Source organism: Bos indicus, chromosome 6 (assembly GCF_029378745.1).
Source record: "Bos indicus isolate NIAB-ARS_2022 breed Sahiwal x Tharparkar chromosome 6, NIAB-ARS_B.indTharparkar_mat_pri_1.0, whole genome shotgun sequence".
Lineage (NCBI taxonomy): Eukaryota > Metazoa > Chordata > Mammalia > Artiodactyla > Bovidae > Bos > Bos indicus.
The window spans coordinates 98430108-98457258 of record NC_091765.1 but is presented as its reverse complement, the minus strand read 5'-3'; the positions used below and the strand labels follow the sequence as shown (position 1 = coordinate 98457258).

The 27151-nt window shown below is 38.7% G+C and overlaps 1 protein-coding gene across 12 annotated transcripts in view; it reads left to right on the top strand.

Moving 5' to 3' along the window:
* Positions 1–27151, top strand: part of LIN54 (lin-54 DREAM MuvB core complex component) — a 64723-nt gene that overhangs the window by 9879 nt on the left and 27693 nt on the right. For 5 of the 12 annotated variants that reach the window (XM_070791698.1, XM_019963015.2, XM_019963018.2 and 2 more), the window contains 3 exons: positions 5201–5913; positions 9753–9876; positions 18051–18193. In XM_070791698.1, the coding sequence (XP_070647799.1) occupies positions 5233–5913; positions 9753–9876; positions 18051–18193 (948 nt within the window). In that variant the 5' untranslated portion in view covers positions 5201–5232. Of the gene's footprint in view, positions 1–184; positions 3153–5200; positions 5914–9752; positions 9877–18050; positions 18194–27151 lie in introns of those variants that run through there. The other 7 variants (XM_070791702.1, XM_019963020.2, XM_070791701.1 and 4 more) reach the window with 4 other exon arrangements.

Sequence of the window (27151 nt, the reverse complement as noted above, 5' to 3'; positions counted from 1 at the left end):
GATTTGGAATAGCTCAACTGGAATTCCATCACCTCCACTAGCTTTGTTCGTAGTGATGCTTTCTAAGGCCCACTTGACTTCACATTCCAGGATGTCTGGCTCTAGGTGAGTGATCACACCATTGTGATTATCTGGGTCGTGAAGATCTTTTTTGTATAGTTCTTCTGTGTATTCTTGCCATCTCTTCTTAATATCTTCTGCTTCTGTTAGGTCCATACCATTTCTGTCCTTTATCGAGCCCATCTTTGCATGAAATGTTCCTTTGGTATCTCTGATTTTCTTGAAGAGATCTCTAGTCTTTCCCATTCTAGACAAAATTACTTAATGAAGTATCAGCCAACAGAATTTGGCAATATATATAGAATATAACTATATAATTTTACTGAGTGGGGTTTATTTCAGCAGTGCAAAATTGGCTTAATAAAAAAAATCAATATAACTCAAAGACTAAAAGAGAAAATAGGCTTCCCTGATAGCTCAGTTGGTAAAGAATCCACTTGCAGTGCAGGAGGCACCGGTTCAATTCCTGGGTCGGGAAGATCCGCTGGAGAAGCGATAGGCTGCCCGCTCCAGTGTTCTTGGGCCCCCCTTGTGGCTCAGCTGGTAAAGAATCTCCCTGCAATATGGGAGACCTGGGTTTGATCCCTGGGTTGGGAGGATCCGCTGGAGAAGGGAAAGGCTACCCACCCCAGTATTTTGGCCTGGAGAATTTCATGGACTGTGTAGTCCTTGGGGTTGCAAAGAGACACAACTGAGTGACTTTCACAAAGAAGAAAAAGCCATATGTTTATCTCACTAGTTGCAGAAAAAAACATGATTAGGTATCCATTTGAAAAAAGAAACAACTACACTCTGGCACTATAAGTTGCCTTCCTCAACCCAACAGAGGGAATTTATGAAAAACCTACAGCTAAGATTAAGATAGGAAACAAGGTAAAGATGTCTGTGCTTACCACTTTTATTCAGCATTTTACTGGAGGTCCTAGCCTGTATGGTAAGGCAAGAAAAGAAACAAAAGACATGCAGATTGGAAAGGAAGAACTACAGGTTATTATTATTATTATAAATAATAATAAAGAGAATTATTATTCTCAAATAATATGAATTATCTTTCTAAAAAATCCTGTGGACTCTACACAAGATTTAGTGAGTTTAGCTAGGTTGTAAGATACATGGACAATGTAAAATAGTCAGTTGAATTCCTATATACTAGCAACCAACCAGTTGGAAAATAAGGCGATTTACAATACATCAAAAAACACAAAACACTTAGGGATAAATTTACCAAAATATATGCAAGGCCTAAACACTCGAAGTACAAAACACATTGCTAAAATAAATAAGTAGAGAGGTATACTGTTGGGAGACAGCTCCCCATGGGTCTCTGTAGTTTTGTACTTGTTACAAGAGAGGCAGTGACAACCCTTTTAAACAGCTTCCTCCAGGATGTTTGTATAGCATATAGCCTTGGGTGATCAAGTTAGTGACTCCTGTCATAGCAGAGGGCAGATTTGCTTATACGTCCAGTATCATAAAGATAGTGTCTCCCTTTGGACAAAGGGCAGGTGTGCTTCAGCCCATGAGAAACAATTCAGGTTCCTTAGGCTCAGGGTTCCTCAGTGTAAACCTGCTGCCTGCACAGCATACGCTTGGGCGCCTCTCCACGTCTGCCCTGTGGGACGAGGGGGCAACAAGGGGACCGAGACACACATGGCGCTTCTGTTCCCTGCCACGCTGGGTGTGTTAAGTCCCCTGTCTCTGTCCTAGGACTACCGCATTGTCTGCCAGTCTCCACGAAACAGTGGCAGGCAGCTTTGTTAGCTTGCAAGGAGAGTCTAGAATCTGAACGGCCTCCCAGTTCTGGACAGTTTTAAGCCATAAGCCTGGAGTGCTGACAGAGACGTGGCTTCTTGAAAGAGGAAGGATGAGCACCTTGAGGCCTGGGCTGGGGGATCTGCAAAGACTGGCCTCTGGCAGGGAATGCTCTCACCCATGTGGCGGGCAAGGGTGGCGGGGGCAGGAGGAGTAGGAGCCCTCCCGTGTTCTACCTCCTAGAATCTTCAGGGGCTGAGCTGAGAGGTGGCCTGGATGGTGCTTGCTCTGGTTGCTGTACACTCCACTCCATGGCCTTAGCCGAAAGGCAATGGGGCTGTAGCTGCTGAGTCCAGGAGTCCCCCAAGCCAAGAGAAGGATCTCAGAAGTGAGGATTTGGGTGGACTGAAAACATTAGAAGTTTGTTCAGTTGAGCTGCAAGTGTGAGTGCATGAAACTGAAAGTAAATGCACTGTCAGGCCACCATCTCCCTCTGTGGTGTGACCTCTCCTCCTTTAACACCTTGACTTCGGGTCTAAACCTGCTGGGGGAACTTCAGGGAGAAGAGAGTCAAACTTAATGGCTGCATTGGATAATGACACCCAAGTCATCCTCCTCCTCGTTCTTTGTGGGGTGGAATGTTGAGAAACAGCTGATAGGGCTTGGACAAGGTTTGCAGTAGGAATGGGAAGCTGATGTGCCACTGTGTGTGGGGAGGGTGTAGTTGGTATTGATGTTTCAGCAAGCCTGTTCCATAAATGCCTTGTTCTGAAAGTGCGGGAGGGGGACTCTACTGACCAGGAAGAGCCGAATCTAGAGAAGTACTCATACTTTGGGATCCCCCAAACCCTAGTGATTTCCTCTGAGCTATAAGTTACTGCTATTGATGATGTTGCAATATGCGTAAGGAACTCACCCAACTCAATAAGAAGATTAAAAACCCCAATCCTTTTTTTTAATTGGCAAAAGACTTAACACACAGGTACTTTAAAAAAGAAGATATACAAATAGGTAATATTCATGTGAAAAGGTGCTCAACATATTTAGTCATCTGGAAATGGCAAATTAAAACCACGATGAGCTATCATTTCACACCCACTAGAATGGCTAAAGTTAAAAAGACTGACAAAACCAGTTGTTGGTGAGGAAGTGGAGCAGCTGGAAATCCCATGCATTGCTGGTAGGTGTACAAAATGGTACAGCTAAGTTGGGAAATAGTCTGGCATATTTCATTCAAAGTTTAAAATTGTTGTTGTTTACTCACTAAGTTGTGTCTGACTTTTGCAACCTCATGGACTGTAGCCCACCAAGCTCCTCGGTTCCCAGGCAAGAACACTGAAGTGGGTTGCCATTTCCTTCTCCAGGAGATCTTTCTGACCCCAGGATCGAACCCGCTTCTGCATTGGCAGGCGGGTTCCTTACCACTGAGCCATAAGGGAAGCCCAAAGTTAAAAGTAAATTTACCTTATGATCAAGTCTACATCTAGGTAATTATTCAAAAGAAATGAAAATATCTATCCACAAAAACCTCGAATGATTTTTAGCAATATTATTTATGATAGTCCGAAACAAGAAACAGTCAAAATGTCCATCCACAGATGAATGGATAAACAAATTATGGTAGATTCATCCAATGGAATATTACTCAGCAGTAAAAAGGAACTGAGCTACTAATAAGTGTAAGAATAAAGATAAATCTCAAAAAGCATGCTAAAGGGAGAGGCTCATGCTTTATACCGTGGATTTACATAATGTATGATTCCATCTTTGTGAAGTTCTAAAATGGACGAAAAGGCAACACTAATCTAGTGAAGTTGTAGAATAGAGCGGTGGTTGTGTAGAGTAGGAATTTGGGGGTAGAGGGTTGACTGTAAAGAAGTAGACTTATTTTTTAAGGCAGTAAATTGTGTGATGAGAATTATGAACTTTGGTATCATAAAACATATCCTGAGCTTGAGTTCTGGCTCTATTATTTACAAGCCATGTGACCTTGGGCATAGAGTTTAACCTAAGTTTCCTCATCTGTTAAATGATGCATCTTGGAGTTGTTATCAGGATAGGTTAAATTATGCCATCACTGGTAGGTAGTAAATGCTCAATAATGATGATTAATTTTGTCAGTATTAGTTTTTATTGGTGCTACTCAATTATAATTTGCCACTCATGTCTGTTAACTATTAATCTTGGAATGGGTATTGCATTTTTATATTAAAAAAAAAAAGGGAAAAGAAAGAATTACTGATTAGGTTGCTATGAACCTTTGATGTACTCTGGGCAAATAACTTGTTTGGTGGTGGTGGTTTAGTCACTGAGTTGTGTACAACTCTTTTGTGACCCTGTGGACTGTAGCCTGCCATGCTCGTCTTTACATGGCATTTCCCAGGCAAGAATACTGGAGTGGGTAGCCATTTCCTTCTCCAGGGAATCTTCCCTATGCATAAATCAAACCCACGTCTTCTGCATTGCAAAAGGATTCTTTACTGCTGAGCCAGCAGGGAAGTCCAAATAAGATATATAGTCAGTCATAAATATGAGATACTCTTTAATATGTGAAGATAATGGTACTGACTTTTATTGGAAGTTTTTCATGACCTTTGGCTGAAAGCATCGCAGTTCTGATTTGTGATCTGCTTTATTATTATTATCATTACCATCTTTTTTTTTCCTTTATGGGACCTGGTTGTATACCTCTTAAATGGTTCCCTTTTTGACATTCTAAGTAGCTGAGGAGGAGTTGAGAATCTTCTTTCCAAATAAAAATTTCTTTAATATGAAGCTGATGGATCAAACTGGGGACCTATAACCCATTTGACCTGCAGTTGCTGAGGTGGCTTACTCTAGAAACTTCTTTAACATCAATTTGAGTATTTAATGGATTTTTATAAATGATATAGTAACCTCATTTTAGGACCTCTTTCACTGGAGGTTCGACTGTATTTTCTAATATCTGTTTTTATTTAAATCTTTATTTCCTTGTGCAAATCAGAAGTTTTCAAGTCTTGTTAGTAGGGAAGAAAAACCCAGAACTGGGAAGAAATAAGATGATCAGACATGTCAAAGATTAAAAGGTTTTATTTATGAGCAGGAATTGGAAAGGCGTTTCCTGTAATTATGTATTGACTGAATGCAGTATACTTTTGGATTGAGACATGGTAAATGAGAATGTTTGCTTCTAGTTTTGTGTCTCATAGGACTTACATTTCAGATTCTTGAAGGTTGAGGATTTGTTGAAATGGTTTAACACAAATATGCATCAGGAATATCCCTCACTCAGCTATACAGCAGTAGAAATTTTTGTTTGTCATTTGCATTTTTTCTTGGCTATTTTTTTTCTCTTATATCTGTTTTGAAACTTAGTAATTTATTCATTTTTCAACTTTTATTGTAGCACCTGATCAACTTTCTCGAAGGAGAACGATCATGGAGGTGGTGCCAGCTGAGGTGAATAGTTTGCTTCCAGAGGAGATAATGGACACTGGTATAACTTTAGTGGATGATGATAGTATTGAGGCTGTTATTGTTTCATCCCCAATTCCCATGGAGACAGAACTGGAAGAAATTGTCAACATAAATTCTACTGGTGACTCTGCAGCCACGCCCATTTCCACGGAACCAATCACAGTGCACAGTAACCACACTACCCGAGTTGCAGTGAACACCACAGTCACTAAAGCAGATTCTAATACCACAGTGAAACCAGCTTTTCCAAGTGGCCTTCAAAAACTTGGTGCTCAGACTCCTGTGACTATATCAGCCAATCAGATTATTTTAAACAAAGTATCACAGACATCTGATCTTAAACTTGGCAATCAGACCCTTAAACCAGATGGACAGAAGTTAATTTTAACAACTTTGGGCAAGTCTGGTTCACCAATTGTTTTAGCACTACCCCATAGCCAACCCCAGGCTCAGAAAGTTACAACTCAGGCCCAGTCAGGAGATGCTAAGTTACCACCGCAGCAGATTAAAGTAGTTACCATTGGAGGGAGGCCAGAGGTGAAACCTGTCATTGGTGTCTCAGCATTGACCCCAGGAAGTCAACTGCTTAATACTACAACTCAGCCCTCTGTGTTACAGACCCAACAGTTAAAAACAGTACAGGTAAAAAAAAAAAAAGAGGGGGCTTCTTAATGAAAATGCATGTTAAATATTAAATTGATTCATAGTTGTATGTGTAGGGTGATTAAATGCGTAGTTGTTACTGAATCCTCTTGAATGTGCTTTTAGTTAATTGTGTGGTTTTTTTTTTTTTTTTTGTAAAGTCTTTGATATGTCTAATGCTTTTGAAAATTTCTGCCAGAGAACTTAGAACTTAATTGTGGTTAAATTCCAATGTGTAGTGTATTTATAGCTTTTTACTCATTTTGAAACACATTTTATTCTCAGTCGTAATTTGAGTCCAAGGATGTTCTGCTGGTGTAAAGATGGCAGAGTTGGTGCTGGGCTGTCAAAAAATCATTCAGACATGATATTTTCAGCTAACAGATGGCCAAAGTCTAGGAGAAGTTGCTGCTCTGAGAAACCGTTCGAGCCAGCAGTAGTGCAAACCAGCCAGTATGTGCCTCTTTGGAATTTACTGTCCCCTGCATCACTCACATTTGCAGTGTAGAAAGACAGTGCCGTGTGATGGAAGGTTTAGAATTGGACCAACTGGACTTCAGTCACTTTTCTGCAGGACTGACTGTGCTGTGGAACTTTGGATAGGCTATTTATTTTCTCTGACTTTTTGACTTTAGCTGTAAGATGGCTATTTGATCATGATGAAACACGTAAGATCAGTACTTGGTATGGTTCTCAAAACACTGAAGATCTTTCAAAATGGTACCCATTGTTAGTATGAATAGAAACCCAAGCTAGAAGGTTCTCAGAACATATGTTAAGTGATTGCCCATTTTTTTTGTGTCCAGGTAGGCCTTTTTAGGTCAGCACTATGCTTAGAAATACAATGATCCACTTAAGACCAGGGAACACAAATGCGTCTCCTGTTTTAAAGAGTTGGCTTTTAGAAAAAAGGAGAAGGCGTGAGAACTAAATGCATAAAAGGAAGGGAGGAAGGTTTGGAGAATTATCCACTCACAGCTGATACTAGAAAAAATGTTTTTGTTATTATGTTGGCAAAATAGAATCTTTTTGTGGGCTTTTTATTTAAGAACTTCATACGATTTCTCAGACTTTATATATAATTTGCCCATGTCCCTTTTGCCACTGTTAAACATTTAATGTTCTTTGCTTTCTCATTCACAATCGTCTCTCACTTACCTCTGATTTCCTTTTACTTCTTTTGATGAGGATCTCTTGAATGAGATCCTGTCACCATCAGGCACCTTGTCCTCAACTTGTCCTTTTAAAAATCAGTTGTGAAACTTGTTTTTATGGTTTACCAGAGTTTGTCTGGCTTTGGGGATGTGGATCATAGCCATGTTTATAAGATACTGATAATGTAAATCAGAATGTCATTTTTTTTCCCCATTTAATAGAGCAGTGTATACATACTGTTTGTAAGACCTGGGTACTTGTATCCACTAGTATTCTTCTATAATCCCTCAAGTACCAACAATAAAAACGAAAACTGGGGTCTAATTTTTATAACTTCTCTTATTGTCGTTACTTTTATAACATTTGATTCTATTTATTTAAAAAGAACTTCTATTTAAAAACGAAAGAAACCCCATTTAGAATATTGTTCTTCTTGGCCAGTTATTTTTATGCAACTCACATCTTTTCAGCTCATGAGTAGCCTCTAAAGCTCTGAGGCTCAGAAAAAAACAAACAAAAAGCTACATGCCTATCTGTATCCATTTTAGGTACCAGAGTATTCGGTTTAGTATTACATAATGTGTATGATCCTCTCATTTTTTTCCCCAGATGGTCCTCAGCATTGTCTTAAGTTTAATCGGATTGAAGCTTTTAGGGAGTGGACGACAGGAAAGGGTGGAAGAAGGAGACCCATCTTGAAAAATGAAGGAAAGAGGTGACAGTTGAAACCAGAGGCAGTAACAGAGATAGTTACACTTAATTACAGATACATAAACCCTTTCCTATAATTCTTCTGCATAGTGTGTAAGGATAATAAATAATTAGCAGTCTTGAACAACATAACTCCTTATTAGTTCCTAAATCTGTACAACACAGTGCCCGAAATTACCTGCATGTATTATTTGATCACATATTTGGCAGTCTTACTTGTAAATTTCCTTTTCTGATTCATTGTTGTGTTAATCTGTTAATTAGATACATTTGTTTAAAAATGATCCTTTATGCTCTGTTTTATTTAATAAAAGTTAAGTTTCTCCTAGGGTAGTTTAATTCATGATACAAAAAGCAAGGTTCCTTAACAGAACTGGAAGTCCTTATTTTCAGCTATGCTCCATTAAAGAAACAAAACCACACAGGCAAGTTGAGATTGTTCATTTGAGTAATTAATGAGCTTTCGGTAGTATTGTTTACATTTTTTTCCCTGGTTGGTAAGTATTTGTATTGTTGTGTGATTGTGAAAATCAGTTAAAAATGGGGAAATACTTTAAGTTCCCAAACTGTAGCTAAGATTATTTTTTGCAAGATACAGATTTCCAAAAATATCAGTATCTCTGCCTCTTGAGATTCTTAATACTAAGTCAATCAACAACCTATTCTAACTTATTTTAGAGTTCTAGGCCTGTAAATACATTTGGGAAATATTTTCCCTTTATGTCTCTCAAATTGCATCAGTTTTGTAAAGTACAATTATGGATTTATTTGGGTATGTCAGAGTTTTGCAGTCTGGATATTTTTTAATATGTAGTTGTAGATCTCTCTGGTTTGTTTTTTTAAATGTGGTTTGTATTTCCTGTACATTTTGTTTTGTCAGTTATGTGTTCTGAGTGTAAGGAAGTAATTTATTCTAGATTTAAGAAAATATGTTTTTAAGTTTAATTTGTAGTTAGAGCACAAAGCTGATATTTACCTGGTTCTGTGATCAGTTGCAGCTTCTAGTATATTTTGTAATTTAAGTTGGTCATGTTTGTTCATTTTGAGTTATTATTTCCAATAATAGTACTTTCAGGGCCTCAATTTTCATATCTGTCAAAGGTAAAGTTAATATTTAATGTCCTTCCTGCTGTGAAAATTTGTGATTTTTGTCATTGCTAAATTTCTGCTTCTGGCTTTTAGAAAAAGCTTTTCTTTGCATACATTGATAATTTAAATATAAAAATATCAGTAACTCTACTTTCCTTGACTTGTGAAGAATTTTAGTTCAGGGCAACAATGTACCATGTATCATGTAAAATCAGAGGTGAATAAAACATAGACTCTCCCTTAAAGAATTTATAGTCTAGTAAACTATAGTAAATCATATTTTAGTCAATAATATTTCAGAGGCTTCACCTTCAGAATAGTCTTTGTTTTGCCAAACATGTCTCTTTGTATCCTAAGGCATTAACTTGTGCAGTTCTTTACCTGCCCCTGATACATAGATCTAAAGTTGAAGATAAAGTCATAATAAGCCTATCTTTAATGTGTGTTTATATTTTGCTTCCAGGGGCCAATGAGATTATATTTACAGATGTCTTTATCATTTGCACTATGCTTTCTTAATGTATTCTACTCCATCTTTTATTATTGAATAATTTGTTATTTTGAAATTTGGTTTCATTATTATTTAACACTTATTTTAAACATTATTTTTAAAAATTAATTTAATTTTCATGATATGCATATGTCTCAGAGACTAAGATAAGGATTTGAAATAAAATTCAAAGGTATTACTACATAATGGCTTAAGGATGTGATATTAGTATTTGGGTGAATGGCTGCATTTTGAATGTTTTAAATATTAATACTGAGATATTTTTGTTAAATGAGCTGGTTTCATATGTACTTCTGTATATCAGTCTTGTCTCATTTTGATTGAGTAGGTGCTTCATAGAAAAATGGTTTTCATAGTTACTTATATATTTCAGATTGCTAAGAAGCCTCGAACACCAACCTCTGGTCCGGTAATCACGAAGCTGATCTTTGCAAAACCAATCAATAGTAAAGCAGTTACAGGACAGACGACTCAAGTGTCACCACCGGTCATTGCAGGTTATATTTCCTTATAGTTTGTTAAGCTAAATACTTCCTTTCCTTTTAGTTTTAAAAAAGGCTGCTCTACCACCTTGAAATGTTTCAGTGTTTATTACTATAAATCAAACTGGTTAATAACTGAGATATATTACGCTTGTTAAGTGTGTGCTTTAAGCAAAATGCCTTATCTCAAAATCAGTCCATCGCTTAGTGTCCTTAGTTTTTGGTATACCTTTGGGAGAAGTGACGCCTCAAACTCCGATCATACCAGCTAACATTTGCATAATGTTTGCTGTGGGCCCCATGCTGTTCTTAGCTCTTCACAAAGAGTGATATATTTAATTCTCTGGCAGTCCTATGGGGTAGGTTCTAGTAACATCCCCATTTTGCCAGTATGGGAACAGGCACTCAACTAGTAAATGGCCAAGTTGGGATTTGAATCCAGGCAGTTTGTCTCCAGAGCACAAGCTAAGTCTAGTAAGTTTAAAGTAGTATATGTAATTGTATAGTATTTCATGGTTTCTGTTTGAATTTTTGGTTTCATTGTTTTAATATTTTCTGTATGCAGTTCTCTTTGAAACAAAAAATTGTGACAATAATAATTACTTCAGTGAGAACAGCATTTTAGTTGTATTACTTTTACCAGCAAATTCTTTAGTGTGGGCCAGTTCTTTTATTATATACATTAAAATTTGTCATCACCAATAAAACCTCCAAAATCTTGATTTTGAGTATTTCATTCTCTTTATTGTTCTAGTTCATCTGCCTTTGTATTTCCAATCTGGCAATTCTTTCACTTTGAAATCTCTGATCTATTAATTCTTCCACTCGTTAATAATGAGTTCTTTCCTGTCCTTAAATTCATCTCTATTCAACACAGAGTTCATAACCCATCATTATTCTCTCTGAAAACACCATTGATTTTCTTTTCACTCTCCTTCCATACTGGCCCAGCTCTCTTATGTCTTCTTGACTGGCAGGTACCTCATTGCTTCTAGAGAATATCACACAGTCATGGTACTCCTGCTTAATCACTCAGTGGTGTCTGACTCTCTGCCACCCCAAGGGCTCCCCCGCGCATGGAGTTTCTCAGGCAAGAACACTGGAACTCGTTGCGGTTTCCTGCTCCAGGCCACGGTGGCTGGTCTTTAATTCAGAGCTATGCTAACATTACTCCTTTCACCATTTAGGAACCCATTTCTACTTTCCATTGTGCTAAGAGCTTATGGAAGCACCTCTGGGTGGTAGACTTTGACTAGAGACTTTCAAATGCTAATTACCCATTTCCACAATGTGTATTCTTTATGAAGGTACTTCAAATGTTAACAAACCATCCCTGGGATATGTATTAAAGCCACCTAATACTGTCTTTCCCTGTTGACTCAGATGGTTATAGAGTACAGAAAACCTGGGTTTGATCCCTGGGTCTGGAAGATCCTCTGGAGAAGGAAATGGCAATCCACTCAAGTATTCTTGCCTGGAGAATCCCATGGACAGAGGAGCCTGGCGGGCTGTAGTCCATGGGGTCACAAGAAGTCGGACACGACTGAGCAACTAAGCATTTTTATAACAGTAGGCAACTCTGCAGTCAGTGTCAAAGACGTAATCATTTTCCCAAGGCTTTGAATTATATGCAGGGAGGCTTCTCTTTTTTAGCAAGTGAGAAAAGGCCTTGGGGAGGTGGTGGTTAGAGGGCAGTGTTGGGTAAATTCTCGTTTTGTTCTTTTTCGTTTGGTCTTCAGTAGAGATGTGGGTTATACAGGATGATTGTGTCTTGAGGACTGTCATGGGAGCTAGGTGTAGTCCCAGAGGAAAAATCGGAAAGGGTTTAGGTTTAGAGCTGCCTCAGGAACTGGGCTTCAGTTGGCTGAAAGTGAGTAAGGCTTGGATATACTGGTGATAAAGGGACCACCAGACCCTTGGAAGGTAGGGTGGGTGGAAGTGGTTAACTAGGAGGACTGTCTCAGTGTGAAGTTCTTTACTATTTTTGAGTTTGAGAGCATCCCTTAAAACTTTTAATCACAAGTGGGACAGGGGGAGTTGTATGCTAAATAATTGTGGTTTTTCAGAAGTGTATCTGAGTGAATATTTGGTAATGTCAAGATTGTACCTCTCACATTTGACTGTAACGGATGTCATTGCTGGGTCTTTGGGTCATTTATAGTGTGTTCCACACTAATCATAGCTTCACCTTTTAATTACAGACATTAGCCCTCCCAAAATGCATAGGGACAGACTTCTATTAAATTTCACTAGGGTTTTGGGCATTAAGTTCAGTTTGGAGGGGTAATTTCAACTGGTAACTAGTAGTTCATAGCTTTTAAAATTCATGTAAGCCAAATTTAAACCACCAAAATAGCTCTCCTGTTGAATTGTCTTATTGTGGCGATTCCATTGTCTTTAAGTTGTAGCCAGTGATCTTTCAAACTACATTTAGACTGCTTTTTAATGATTTTGGGGCTTCTCATGGAAGATGAATATCATTTTTCTTTCTTTCAATTAAGATGAACTTAGTGTTTATAAAATTAATTTTTCTAAAATGCAAATCTTGTCACTCCTTGCTTAAAATTTCCTTTATCACATCCATTTCTTTTCCATTTCCTGGCCTTAAATCATCAGGAATAGGTTCAAATGCCAGAGCTTGCTTAGCATTAAAGTCATTTATTATCTAATACATACCTTTTTCATTTTCACCTTCTGTTAGCTCCAGGCCTACTGATGTAACTTATTTCTAAGAGATCACCAGATTGATCATGTTCTTTTAGAACTTAGGCTTTTGGCAATGTTGGGTTTACCAGAAATGATTTTTGTTTTTGCTTCCCTCATGGCTAAGTCTTCCATTATCTTTGGATTATCTCCACTGTCTGGTAATTTTTTGATCCCTAGGTTAGCCAAGTACTCTTTCTCTGACCATCTCCTATATATTTCCATAAAACTTGGTTATACCCACCAAATACTTAACTTTAGACTTCTGTTAAATTTCACAGTGACTTTTAACATTTGTGTTAGTCTTGATGTATTGTAATACTTGGTTTTCTTACCTGTCTGTCTCCCTTACTACACTTAAGATTTCTCTCAATAGTAATTTTGGATTTTGTTTGCCATTTAGTTTTTTAAAATTAATTATTTTAAAGAATTGTGATAAATACGCATATGAAATTGACCATTTTAACCATTGGTGGCTTTAAGTATATTCATGCTGTTATGCAACCATCAGACTGTCTGTTTCTAGGACTTTTCATGTTGCAAAACTAAATCTCTGTATCCATTAAACTTCTCAATTTCTTCCTTCCACCAGCCCCTAGCAGAGACTTTTTGTCTCTATCAATTTGACTTTTCTGTGCATCTTGTATAGGTGGAATCAGACAGTATTTGTCCTTTTATGACTAGCTTTTTATGAGTCTCTGGTACCTACAGTTTCTGGTACATAGATGTCTTCAGTGAATGTGTATTGTTGAGTGAATATCATGGAGGCAGTGTGGTGTGGTATGTTGGAGGAGCTATTTGGAGACTTGGGTTTTGGTCATGGTTCTTCTATTAATTTTCTCCCTGATCTTGGGTAAATATATTTTCTGTTCCTCTTATTTCTTTCTATAAAATGTTGATCATTTTATAGAACTATTGTATAGTTCTATAAAATAGAATAATATAGAATATTATAACCAATCACTTCACGTGACTTTTGAGATGGTTAAATGAGGTACAGAGGTCCTCATTGTCAGAGCTCCCAAGGTAACAAGTTGCTATATTAGAGCAAACTTCATCAATGTTAAAATATTTGATAATGAATTAGTCTCTTTAGAATTAGTCCTGGCTCAGGTAAGCTAGCTCCTGCCCCCAGCCTGTCCCGTCTGCAGCTTTTTGGATTATGTCTCTTGTTTCTTGGAGAATACCTACAGCAGAGTATAAAAGGCCTTACAAATTGATTTCAGAGTGAAACTGTGACTTGTATACTTTTGTGCATCTATGTGAAGAGCCAAGGATAAATGGGGATTTGGACATTAATCAGGAGAAATGCTATCTTGGTGAAAAAAAGTAGCTCTTCAAAAGAGAATAATTTGAATTTTAAAGGATATAGAGGGTTCTTGGGAAAATTGATGAAATCCTGAGATATTTTGTCAGAAATAATCTTCTATGTCATCATGTGCCCATCAAATAGGATGTGTCGTTGTGCTGTCATATTAATTTTCAGAGAAATCCTCTCTCCCTCAAATTCAACACTTTTCTAAGAGACAGTGTAGTTGAAGTTATAAACAGAATTTTTATGAAATATTAGCCAATAACTTTTAGAAGTTTTTGTTGTTGTTAATTACAATGACATTTTGGACCTTGTTTTAAATGTAATTCACTTTAAGTGGCCTTTTCTTTTCTTTTGATGTACTTAGCCAATTTTATTTTTCATTTTAATTTTTAAAATTCTACAAAATAACAAACCATAATCACATTTTATTACTTATAACAACCTTCTGACTTACTATTATTCCTTTGACAGATAATAGAATGCTTAAGGTCACATTGTTTTTATTTTTTAATATTTATTTTTAATTGATGACTGCTTTATAATATTGGTTTGATTTCTGTCATACGTCAACATGAATTAACCACAGATGTACATGTGTCCCCTCCGTCTTGAATTTCCCTTCCACCTCCTTTGCATTCCTAGGTTATCTCAGAGTAAGTGGCCTTTTTTGGTACCAGTTATCCTCAGGAATTGGAGATTTTATATATATATATATATATGTTTTCTGAAATGTATGTAATGCTTAACATATAAGAAATTATAGTAATAGCCATAAAAATGAGCATTTTATAAAAACGTGTCTTTATTGGTAGTTTTTTTTTTCCCCTCCTTAAAATATGATTGTTGGGGCTTCAGGCTTATCCCACAGGTATTAGTTTCGGAAATCAGAACACATAAACATGTTACTTGAGGCAGGCTCCACGCTTGAGGGTGGCCTTCTAAAAATATTTGATACAGATTCATTCAGTTTCTATAGAATTGACTTATTTAGTTATGATGTCAGTCAGTTCAGTCACTAAGTCGCGTCTCACTCTTTGTGACCCCATGGACTCCAGCATGCCAGCTTCACTGTCCTTCACCATCTCCCAGAGCTTGCTCAGACTCATGTCCAGCAAGTCATTGATGGCCATCCAGCCATCTCATCCTCTGTCATCTCCTTCTCCTCCTGCCTTCAATCTTTCCCAGCATCAGGGTCTTTTCCAATGATTCAGTTCTTTGCATCAGGTGGCCAAAGTATTGGAGCTTCAGCTTCAGCATCAGTCCTTCCAATGAATATTCAAGGTTGATTTCCTTTAGGATTGACTTGTTTGATCCAAGACACTCAAGTCTTCTCCAGCACCACAGTTCAAAAGCATCAATTCTTCAGCGCTCAGCTTTCTTTATAGTCCATCTCTCACATCCATACATGACTACCCGAAAAACCATGTTTTTGACTAGACGGACCTTTGTCGGCAAAGTAATGTCTCTGCTTTTTAATAAGCTGTCTAGGTTGGTCATAGCTTTTCTTCCAAGGAGCAAGCGTCTTTTAATTTCATCGCTGCAGTCACCACCTGCAGTGATTTTGGAGCCCAAGAAAAGAGAATCTCTCACTGTTTCCATTGTTTCCCCACCTGTGTGCCAGGAAGTGATGGGACCAGATGTCTTAATCTTAGTTTTCTGAATGTTGGGTTTTAAGCCAGCTTTTTCATTCTCTTTCACTTTCATCAAGAGGCTCTTTGATTCCTCTTCACTTTCTGCCATCAGGGTGGTGTCATCTGCATATTGACATTTCTTCCAGCAATCTTGGTTCCAGCTTGTGCTTCATCCAGCCCAACATTTCTCATGATGTGCTCTGCATATAAGTTAAATAAACAGGGTGACAGCATACAGCTCTGATGTTCTCCTTTCCCAATTTGAAACCAGTGTGTTGTTCCATGTCAGGTTCTAACTGTTGCTTCTTGACCTGCATACAGATTTCTCAGGAGGCAGGTAAGGTGGTCTGGTATTCCCATCTCTTTAAGAATTTTCCACAGTTTGTTGTGATCCACACAGTCAAAGGAGTTGATCGACACAGAGGGGTTTTGGTAGGGTTTGCTAGGATTTGGTTTTTTTTTTTAGCCTAGTTATGATGTAAGTCAGGCTAGAAAAACCCTAGCAAAACTCTCAGCTGAAATCCACTAAGGAATATGTCTGTAATATAAAATGCAATCATGAAGTAAAAGAAATTTTTAAAAATATATATATTTAAAATAATTTTAAAATTCATAAATGCCTGGTAAAATTTAACTCATTTAAAAAAAAAATTTATGTCTACTATTACATTGCTATTAGTAATAGCCCTGAAACTCTTACATGCTGGTTTTCTGTTAAGTCCCATCTTTTTTTTCCTCTCTTTTCCCCCTTTTTCCTTCCTCTCTCCTCTCGTTCATCTCTAATAGTTGTTTTGTTGTTCAGTACTGCTCTGAGTCACGTTCAGCTCTTTGCGACCCCATGGACCAGGCTTCTTTGTCTGTCCTTCATGGTCTCCTGGAGTTTGCTCAGACTCATGTCCATTGAGTCAGTGATGCCATTGAATCACCTCATTCTCTGTTGCCACCTTCTCCTCCTGCCCTCAAATCTTTCCCAACATCAGGGTCTTTTCTAATGAGTCAGCTCTTCACATCAGGTGGCCAGAGTATTGGAGCTTCACCATTATTCCTTCCAGTGAATATTCAGGCTTGGTTTCCTTTAGAATTGACTGGTTTGATCTCTTTGCTGTCCAAAATCATAGCATCTAAAGGGATCTTGGAGATAATTTAGTTATCTACCCTCTCTGTTTCTTGAGTGTTTGAGTTTCTTCTTCAGCCAGTGGATTCGATTATCCACCATCTATTTCATACACCTTCAGTGAGTAGGAACTCACTCATATTAAAACAGTCATTTCAACTAGAAATTTTTGTTGGAAGTTCTTCCTTACTGATAGACTGAAAATTTTCTGTTCCTATATATTAGTGCTATGCAGCTTATAGATAACAGATGGTTCTCTGATCCTTCAACCTGACAGCCTGAATCAGTCAGGATAACCTTGGTTTTTCTGCCATAATAAAAGTCTAAATATCAGAAGTTAAAGAAGCTTTATTTTAGATTTTTACTTCAGGGTTATCTACATGTCTGTTGTGGGTTCCAAAGGGGTGGGTCTCTTGTCATCATGGTCACTCAAGGACCCAGGCTGACAGAGGAGCCACCATCTCAGCTGTGGAAGAAGAGAGAGCCTGGCAAGATCTTGCATAGGCAGTAAATGATACACATCACTTCTGCTCACAATCTGTTGGTCAGAACTAGTCATATGGCCCTAATCTCACCACAGGGAAGAGGTGGGGGTAGGAAGGACAGTCCTACTGTGTGCCCAGAAGGGTGAATGGCACCATTGCTCAGTCTTTCAGGAATTTGGAGGAGTTGTCATGCTTTGTAATCCTGTCCTACCTAGGATAAAAATTCCTAATACTTCAACTCATCGTCTAATTTCCAGTTCCATTAGTCATCCAGACACAGTGTAGTTTTTCTGTGTTGTTCTGGAAGTATATTTCCAGACTGTTCAAGTTAGCCCAGTAACTGTCTGTTTTAGACATGTGGACTTGGATCATATGCTGAGGTTTAAGTTCAAACAGGAAGCAGCTGAGGTAGAGAACAGAGACTGAAGCTTTAAGGCTTGGATTCACGTCCTGACTTTGGGAGCCCCTTTCACAGGACATATTGCATACTTTTCTGAGCCCATTTTCTGATAGGTATCACTTCACACTATTATTGATGAGGCCCTTCTCTGGTGGTCCAGTGGTTGGGGCTCAGTGCTTTCACTGCAGGGGTGTGGCTTCACTCCCTGGTTGGAGAACTGAGATCCCAAGAGTAGGCCATAAAAACCACACAAAACAGTTTTGATGAGAATGTGAGCAGAGGTGTTTTTGTGGACTTTCATAAGGTGGTATTAAGATGCTAAGTGTTACTAAAAAGCATTGTTTTGTTTCTTTGTGTCTAGGTTCATCGTAGTTCATTAGGTTCACCATGGTTCATTAGACCTCCTTACATGTTTCAGTTCATACGTGGCTACATGTGAAGTATTGAGCATATGTGCTGCAGTGGGTGTAAATCATCACCACATTCGTTTTTATACAATTATTGAAAAAAGTCAAACTGATGTGCTGCCTCTCATTTGCAGGTAGGGTTCTTTCACAGTCTACTCCGGGGACTCCATCAAAGACCATAACAATATCTGAAAGTGGTGTTATTGGATCAACTTTAAATTCTACAACACAGACACCAAATAAAATAGCCATCTCACCTTTGAAATCGCCAAATAAGGTAAAAAAAAAAAAAAAAGAATTAGCCACAAATGCCAAGTATTGTGGTTAATGACTTTATTTATATTCCCAAACAATTAATAAGTATTTGGTGAATACCAGATTTAGTAATCGAGAATGTGTGACAGATAAAAAACTTAACTCTAAACGCATAGTAACACAGTAGTCATTTTGCATGCTAAGATGATTTCCATGGCCCATGTGAGTGTGGGTACAACATAAATCTTTTGAATGAAGTATTTTATGTAAGTATGTGATTCCTCTTCAGTTTATATTTGTGCACAATTATTTTCTTTGGGTCAGTCACATACATAGTGATTATAAAATGTTAAATGCAGGTTTTTTGGAAATAGGATATTGATGTCTTCTGCTTAAGCTGTCCTTGATTTTATAGAGAGCTGAGAGTTTGCTGGGTAACAGCACCCAGAGTACTAGAAATTGCCATCAAATGCTGGTTAACATATTACTGGGTTAATACAGTTCATGGAAAGCATTTGAAAACTTGTCATAATTTGTTTCATTTTAACACTGTGAAGTACCTGTCATTTTAGGTGAAGTAGGTAGTCTTAGCTCACTTTCCTAAAACGTACAGATGTCATTATACAGCGCAGCATTTTGAAAAAAGCATACTTGATGGATATGTTCAAGGGAAAAGCCAGGAATCTACTCTGTAAGGTGCCACCCTTGGGATTCCGGAAACACACTCCCATTTGTACCTGCCTTTTCATGAATAGAACGAACATTAAATGTTTGCCTTACATGGTTAAAAAGTCTAACTGTTGGCTTCTGTTTCAGTAAGACTTGACTATAAGGTATGAATATGGTGTCTATTACAGTTTATTAAAATGATCTCCTACCTGCATAATAATACAGATAATCATTTACTTAAATGGAATGAATTGAACAGAAATTTTGAGTGCTCACTGCGTGTTCTTCATAGTGATACGCTAGGCTTAAAAGCATAGATAAGCTTGAAGTTTCAGGTAGTTCAGTAGGCAAGTTAGTCTTAAAAGTTAAAAATTACTCTACAGGATTGTCACGGTTACAAGTGGATTGATGAGCCCCACTGAATGTGTCAGGGGTTTTTGTACAAACGCTGCTGTTCTGAAAGGTCTTAACCTTAAAGGTGGTTTGGGCCTTGGCTGTGCGTGGATTGAGGTAATACTTTACATGAAAGCATAGAAGCATGGCCCGTGTATAAATGTAGTGTAGGGAGCTACATTGCTTTGGTAGAGTGAAAGCTGAGGGTGCTAAGGTTAGAAGCAAGGTTGCGCTACCCTCAGGGGAGTTTGGATTTTACTGTTCTTAAAGACTTGCTGTGACTTCCTATTGCTTCTAGGACAATGGTTCTCAACCTTGTCTGCACATTAGAGTCATCTGGGGAGCTCTGATAAATACCAGGGCCTGGTTCTTAACCCCAGGGCCTCTGTTTTAATTGGTCTGGAGTTAGGCCTGGTATCAGGAATTTTTACACTACGTGATTCTGAAGGGGCAGCCTAGATTGAAAACAACTGCTGTGGGATAATATGAAATTTGCATTTTTAAAAAGATGACTCTTGTAGCATAATGAAAGATAGGTTGGAGGAAGGTAAGCCTGGATTTTAGAAGAGACCAGGTAGGTTAGTTATTCTCAATCTTGGCTGCACTTGCGAAGCGCCAGGGGACCTCTTGGAAAACCTCATGGCTGGCCTCTGTCTGATCCCATTTAAATCAGTCTCTGGGCTGGGGCCTAGGTATTAAAAATAATATTTAAAAAATTTAAGGTGTAGGCCACACAACATTGTAAAGCAATTATACTCAAATTTAAAAATAATAATAATAAAGTATAGGCCAGGGTAGAGAATCATTAAATTAGATTGTTATAGTACTTCAGATTCGAGCTAGATTAGTAGCTCAAGGCTCAGGGAGAAGAGATGTGTTTAAGACATAATGACCAGATGCCAGGGTGTTCGGAAGAGGGAGACTCTGGGGGATGACGCCTAGATTCCTAACTTGAGTAACAAGGGTAGGTGGTGGCACTGTGGACTGGTACATGGGCTGTATCTGATAGCATACAAGTAAGAACTTGCTTTATTTTCCTTTTATCCTTGACTTTAGCCCCGTTGAATCTTCCTTCCCTGCCTCTTTGACAAGACATCATTTTTACTATAAGAATGAGCCTTATTGCAATGATTAAATTCAAAGTTATGAAAAGTCTACTCCAAATCTTACATCCAGTTGAGTGGAGGTAACTTACACCTAATCATGACTCAGGGTCCATGCAGTGGAGGGGCACTGTGTTTTACTTCACTCTTCCACTTCCTCCCTCTTTCTGCGTTGGGCTTCTGATTGGCAGGAAGATTAGAAGAGAAAGGACGGAGTTTTATGTGACGGGACTGTTGTAGTCCAGCTGCCGGTGCCCTGTGTGGCAGGTGTCCAAGTGTGGCCTTTAGCGTTGTGCGTTTAGGACGGTTTCTGCAGGCCGTGTGGTGTGCCCACACTGCCCAGGTCCCTGTCTGGAACACACCCCAATGGCCTTTGGCAGTCTTCTCGCTCTCTTTTCCTCGTGTAGTCCACCTACAGCCTGTTACTGCTGAGTATCCTTCCTCTAGATGGCACATGTCTTTGGCCTAGCAAATGCTTTATCCCTTCCACAACATCTCTTTGGCTAATGGGAAACCTATAGAACCCAGTGGTAGAAGCATAGCTCATCTAACTGTGGTCCTCTGTGTCTTTGCTCTGTTGTTTTTTTTCAACCTCTTTTTAAAAAACTGCTTATTTATTGATTGATTTTACCTTTGGCTTTGCTCGCCAGCTCTCTCTAGCTATGGTGAGCAGAGACTATTCTTCACTGCAGTGAGTGGACTTCTCATTGCTGTGGCTTCTCTTTTGCAGAGCACAGACTCTGGGCACACAGGCTTCAGTAGTTGGAGCTCATGGGCTCAGTAGTTGTGGCTTTTGGGCTTAGTTGTGCTGAGGCATGAGGGATCTTCCTGGACCAGGGATCAAACCCTTATCCCCTGCATTGGCAGGCAGATTCTTATCTACTGTACCACCAGGGAAGTCCCTCCATCTAACCTCTTGCTTTTTACAGGCTGGGACCCATGTTCACATAAGGCCTAAATTCCTGGGGATGTATGTCAGGTCCTTCTGGTGGCTACACCCAAATGGGCTTAAGAGTTCCTTTATCTCAGTATATCGCCAGCCAAAGATTGAGATGTCAAGTTTCCCAGTCTGTCCCAGAGATTTTCTGGGGGAACCCCTGCCCTTGTTCTCACTAAGGTGTAAAGCCCTGTTGTCTATGTTTATGAATTCACTTCTGTTTCTGGTCTGTTTTGTTTCATTTTCAATAGGCAGCAGGTGGATAATAGGGGTACTATGTTCTAGCAACTCACTCTGGCATGGATGGTTTGTTCTTTTTAGAGAATAGGGGGGCTTATCATTTGCTGTTCTCACTAGAGCCACATTTTAAGACAGGAGAGAACTCCCATTATCCCTTTATCCTAGAGAGGAAATACAGAAGGAATAGCTGGTTTGGGCAAAAAGATATTGTTTAGCTCTTGGAGCTGTTTGTCATTGAAGTGCCCACTGCCTGTCTAAAGGAGAATGTCCATTAGGAAGCTGAATATAGGTGGTGGCTAAAACTGTGCAGATGGATGAAGTCAGCCAGGGAGCATGAGGTTGTGTGTGGAGTGACAAGAAAGGCAGGACTGAACCACAGAATATTAAGAGTGGGTAGAAGAAAAGAAGCCAATGGAATAGAAGGAATAAGAGAGGTAGCATGAGAAACTTAAAAAAGTGGGAAGGGAAGATGGTCTCAAATTTCAAATGTTAAGAAGAATCAGTCAATTAAGAAAAAGACTAAAAAAATCAGGATTTGCTGGAGATGTCCTTGCTCCCATTAATCTAAAGTGATCAAAAGAAACCTCAAACACTGATACTTCTTTCCCTGCCAGCACTCACAATCTGACCATCATCTTCCTTGAATCTGCCAGGACTTTTCTCATTATTTATTCCTATTTATATGGTACTGGCTATCATCAAAAGAGCCAGACTCCTTGATTACCTTTCCTTTCTCACATCTGATCTCCTTGAAGTCGTCAGTATCTTCTGTCTCCTTACCCGCTGCCGCCGCCGCTGCTAAATCGCTTCAGTCGTGTCCGACTCTGTGCGATCTCATAGACGGCCTTCCACCAGGCTCCCCCATCCCTGGGATTCTCCAGGCAAGAACACTGGAGTGGCTTGCCATTTCCTTCTCCAGTGCATGAAACTGAAAAGTGAAAGTGAAGTCGCCTAGTCCAGTCTGACTCATCAAGACCCTGTGGACTGCAGCCTACCAGGCTCCCCCGTCCATGGGATTTTCCAGGCAAGAGTACTGGAGTGGGGTGCCATTGCCTTCTTCGCCTTACCCACTACCCACCCCCAACTCTTGAAACCCTCCCACCATACCCTATCTGGGGTTCACAAGCAAAATAATCCCCTAAGCCCTCAACCTCTTCACCGAAGATTGCTTTATCTTTTTCTCTAACGGATACCTGACTCTTCCTGATGGCACTGTTTTCCCCTGCAGACCTCCTGAGTGTGGGCTGTGCTTCCACCCCACCATCGAGCCTGGAAGGGGGGACCTATTATGTGTCCAGATGTCTGTTTTGTTCCTGTTCTGTTCTTTTTAAAGTACATGCATGCATGCTAAGTCACTACAGTCATGTCCAACTCTTTGCGGTCCCATGGGCTATATCCTGCCAGGCTCCTCTGTCCATGAATCCTGGGATTCTCCAGGCAAGAATACTGGAGTGGGTTGCCATTCCCTTCTTCAGGGTATTTTCCCGACCCAGGGATCAAACCCGTGTCGCTTCTCTTGCATTGGCAGGTGGGTTCTTTACGACTGCCACTACGCCAAAAGTGTGTATGTATCTCAGTTTTAAAGCTTCTTGGACCTCTGATTTATTGTCTTTTATTTTTGGAAAATTTGGACTATATCTCTTCAACTCTTTCTTCTGCCTCATTCTTTCTTTCTCTTCATTCTAGGACTCTGGTTTCAAAAGGGCCAGACTGAGATCGTTCTGAAGCTCTTGGATGCTCTGTTCAGCTCCCTCCCCACTTTTTCTTTGTTTCACTTGGGTCATTTCTGTTGACCTGTCTTCAGATTAATTGATTCTTTCCTTAGTTGTGTGGAATCTACTTAAGGGCCCACTGAAGGACTTCATCCCTGATAATTGTTTATCGTATTTCTGTCATTTCCATTCGGCTCTTTTTTATAGTTTCCGTCTCTCTACTGAGACTCCCTTCCGTTCATTGCATGTTGTTTTCCTTTCCCGCTAGGCCTGTTAACATTTTGATCATAGTTATTTTAAAGTCCTTATCGGATGGTTACAGCATTCAGGTTATCTTTAAGTCTGGCTTTCATTTTAGAATGCCATCTGGGCCTTTTTTTTTTTTTTTTTTTTTAAAGCTTATACATCTAGAATGGGGACTCTATTAAAGGTGAATAACTTAGCACAAGCACTGAAGCTGGGTTGTTGATTTTTAACAAATCTGATTAGAAAGACTTCAGGACAGTTAAATTTTTGGATACCTGAAGTTCAGAAAATAAATATTTGTAGAGTGTGGGTCTGGGACAGTTGGATCAAAGAAACAAGGGTTAGAAACCTCAAAACACTTTCTTTCTCACTAATTTGGTCTTACAAGTAAATATTCTTAAAATGTAAGGCCTGGTCACCCTTTACCTGATGTTGATGGATGGGTTCTTTTTTTTTTCCCCCTGGCTATCTTTATAATGAACACAAATACATTTTCAAATATCCTGCTCTTTACCTTTAAAAGTCTCTGGAAGTTATCCTGGACATCCTTGAAACTACCTTATTCACACTCTTGTCGGTTTTTCTCTCCTACCCAGGGGAGTGCTCCTCTTTTTTGGCCTTATTTGGCAAACAGGGAAGATCTGTTGGTGATTGAATCATCACATAGCCATTTAGGATGCAGAATGTACTTCAGTTCCAGGGGAGGAATTTCAGAGCATAAGCTGCGTACAAATGAAAAGTTTCTTATTCCTCTGAAATCTATGACCAGTACAATTTCTTGAACTCTCTACTTCTGAGCCTTCTAGCATGGGTAGAATTCTGTAAAGCTTCTTCTATAATTAAACTCTAGACTCAACATTTTACTATAGTTGCTTTATCATTTATTTACCCATCCTTCTCTCCATTAATCATCTTATTTTTAAAATGCATTTCAAAGTAAGTTGCACATATTCAGTATACTTCTCCCCCCATATTCCAAGTATACCATTAACTAGAATTCTCTGTTTGTTTAGAGGGTTTTCTTTTTCATTTTGAGGAGTAATTCACATGTACTGAAATATGCAAATCTTAAAGGTACAAATATGCAAATCTTAAACATTCGGATGTTTTCAGCTTAAATGTATACATCTATACAACAGAAAAGTCCTCTGTGAAGATAAAGAACATTATCACCACCTTAAGAAGTTAATAATTTAAAAAATGTTTTTTCCTATTTCTGAACGTATTACGGTAAACAGTGCACGTGTCATTTGGTAGGTTTTGGTCGTATTTCCTAGAAACTGACAAAACAAATGACTGCGGATTATTAAAAATTAGTTTGCTAGTACTTCAGAGAGTTTCCAGTTTTCTTTTCCTACTCAACTGAAGGAGGACATAAGTAAGTTTATAGGTCATTAGAAATAATTTTTGATGGTAGAATACAATGTGATTTTGGATATAAAATTCAGAAGGAATTCTAAGTATTAATGTATATTATTATAATAAATATCTTTGTTCATTTATATAGATTTATGAAAATAATGTTTTTCAGTGTTTATTTAAAAATAGGAATAGAATTGATGCTGAACTCTCACTCTAGTGATATATAATATACATTTATGGATACATAAATGTAATCTTTTAAAATGAGTCCCATCATCTTATGGAGCAATGCATTCCAATAAAATTTTTATATTGTAATAATCACAGTTTGTAATGTATTTGTTGTTTTCAGTGTTTGTGTTATGAACTCAGTTAAGACAAAATTATTTAACACATAGAGCTTTACATAAAGGGTAATGTGTGTGCTCAGTCATGTCTGACTCTTTATGACCCCATGGACCGTATCCTGCCAGGCTCCTCTGTTCATGGGATTCTCCAGGCAAGAATACTGGATTGGGTTACCATTCCCCTCTCCAACATCAGGGTGATACAAAATGTTTTTAAATTTTCAGTTTATATACATCTTTTTGTTTCAGAAAATTATGATAAAAGAATTTCAAGGGTAAAAATGTTACACTAGAATAAAATTTTTAGAGGATATGGAATTCAAGCACAAGTTCATAGAGGAAAAGGAATAATGTAAATTTCTGACTGCTGAAGAGTTCTTTATATATATTTTAAAAATGTAATAGATACTGGTGAGTGTCAAATCACTATGTTGACTTGATTCCATTGAATACATTTAAAAAAGTAATGTGACGGTTTTGTTTTTTTTAATGCTAATATTTATAATGGGCTAGAAATTACAGTAAACTGAATGATGTGCTCAGTCTCCCTGAAGATTATCTCCATTCCAGCCAACTTGAACAGGGAAAAGTCAGGGAAAAGGTACATGGTGGTACATTTATGGACCAGACCAGATGCATGGTGCAGTTTTCACCTCCCTAGCTAAAGGTCTTGTGGCCTTACCTTGACTTCAAGGGAGCCTAGGAAATGTAACCTGGTTGTATGCAGGAAGCAGAAGAGAGTTTGGATTTTGGTTAGCAGCAAGCAGTCTATAATGTAATTGTCCACCTCACTCCAGTACTCTTGCCTGGAAAATCCCATGGACGGAGGAGCCTGGTAGGCTGCAGTCCATGGGGTCGCTAAGAGTCGGACACGACTGAGCAACTTCACTTTCACTTTTCCCTTTCATTGGAGAAGGAAATGGCAACCCACTCCAGTGTTCTTGCCTGGAGAATCCCAGGGACCGGGGAGCTTGGTGGGCTGCCGTCTATGGGGTCGCACAGAGTCGGACACGACTGAAGTGACTTAGCAGCAGAGTAAGTAGTGCTATATTAACACAAGTAATTGACATGAATTAGGCAATAAACTGGAAGGCTGAACAATAATGAAGATTTCCTGTTATTAAGAGTCACTCTTGGAGACTTCCCTGGCAGTCCAGTGGTCAAGTCTCCACACTTCCAGGGTAGTACAAGTTGGATTCCTGGTCAGGGAACTAAGATCCCACGTGCTGCATGTTGCAGCTGATAAATAGACAGAGTCACTCTTTCCTTCTCTGTTTGTGAATGGCTGTCAGTAGGTCAGTGTGTGCTGTGTGCTGAGGCTGTGGAAACTATGGAAGAGCTTATGGTGGTTGGTCAGACAGAATTGAATGCATGTAAAATAATAGCAAACAATGAAATAGGTGCTAAGTTGTGTGTATAGGCAAGGTGAGGTGAAACTAAAGAGAAGAGAAAAAGAAGTCCTGGGATTCCTTCATTCTACACTCAGCAATACCTGCCATGTGTTAGGGGCTGTACTCTTTGGGGAAATAGAGCAAAAATAGACATGTGGGACCTAAAGTCTGTGAAGGTATGGGAGGGAATGTGACAGAAATGACTTTAAATGATATACAAAAGTATAAAATTACAAAAGCTCAAGTGATGATATGAACTCCTATAGAAGAGGATTCAGCTGCAGTTGGGATGATCAGAGAAGGCATCCCTGAGCTAAGATTTTTTTTAATGGGTAGAATTGGAATGGATGTCAGCCACAAGAGTGAAAGATTGGAGGTAAAAATACTTATAATGTACACATATGTATACCTATGAGATACATGCATACAGAGTAGTAAGATTGGATTGGATTGACTCTGATTGGAATTAGTAATCCTTTGCAGGGAGTGGAGAACATATAGAGATAGGGTTCAATTTTGGATAATTTTCAAAACCAAGCAAATTTAGACTTAATTTTGTCATTTAATGAAGACTTATAAA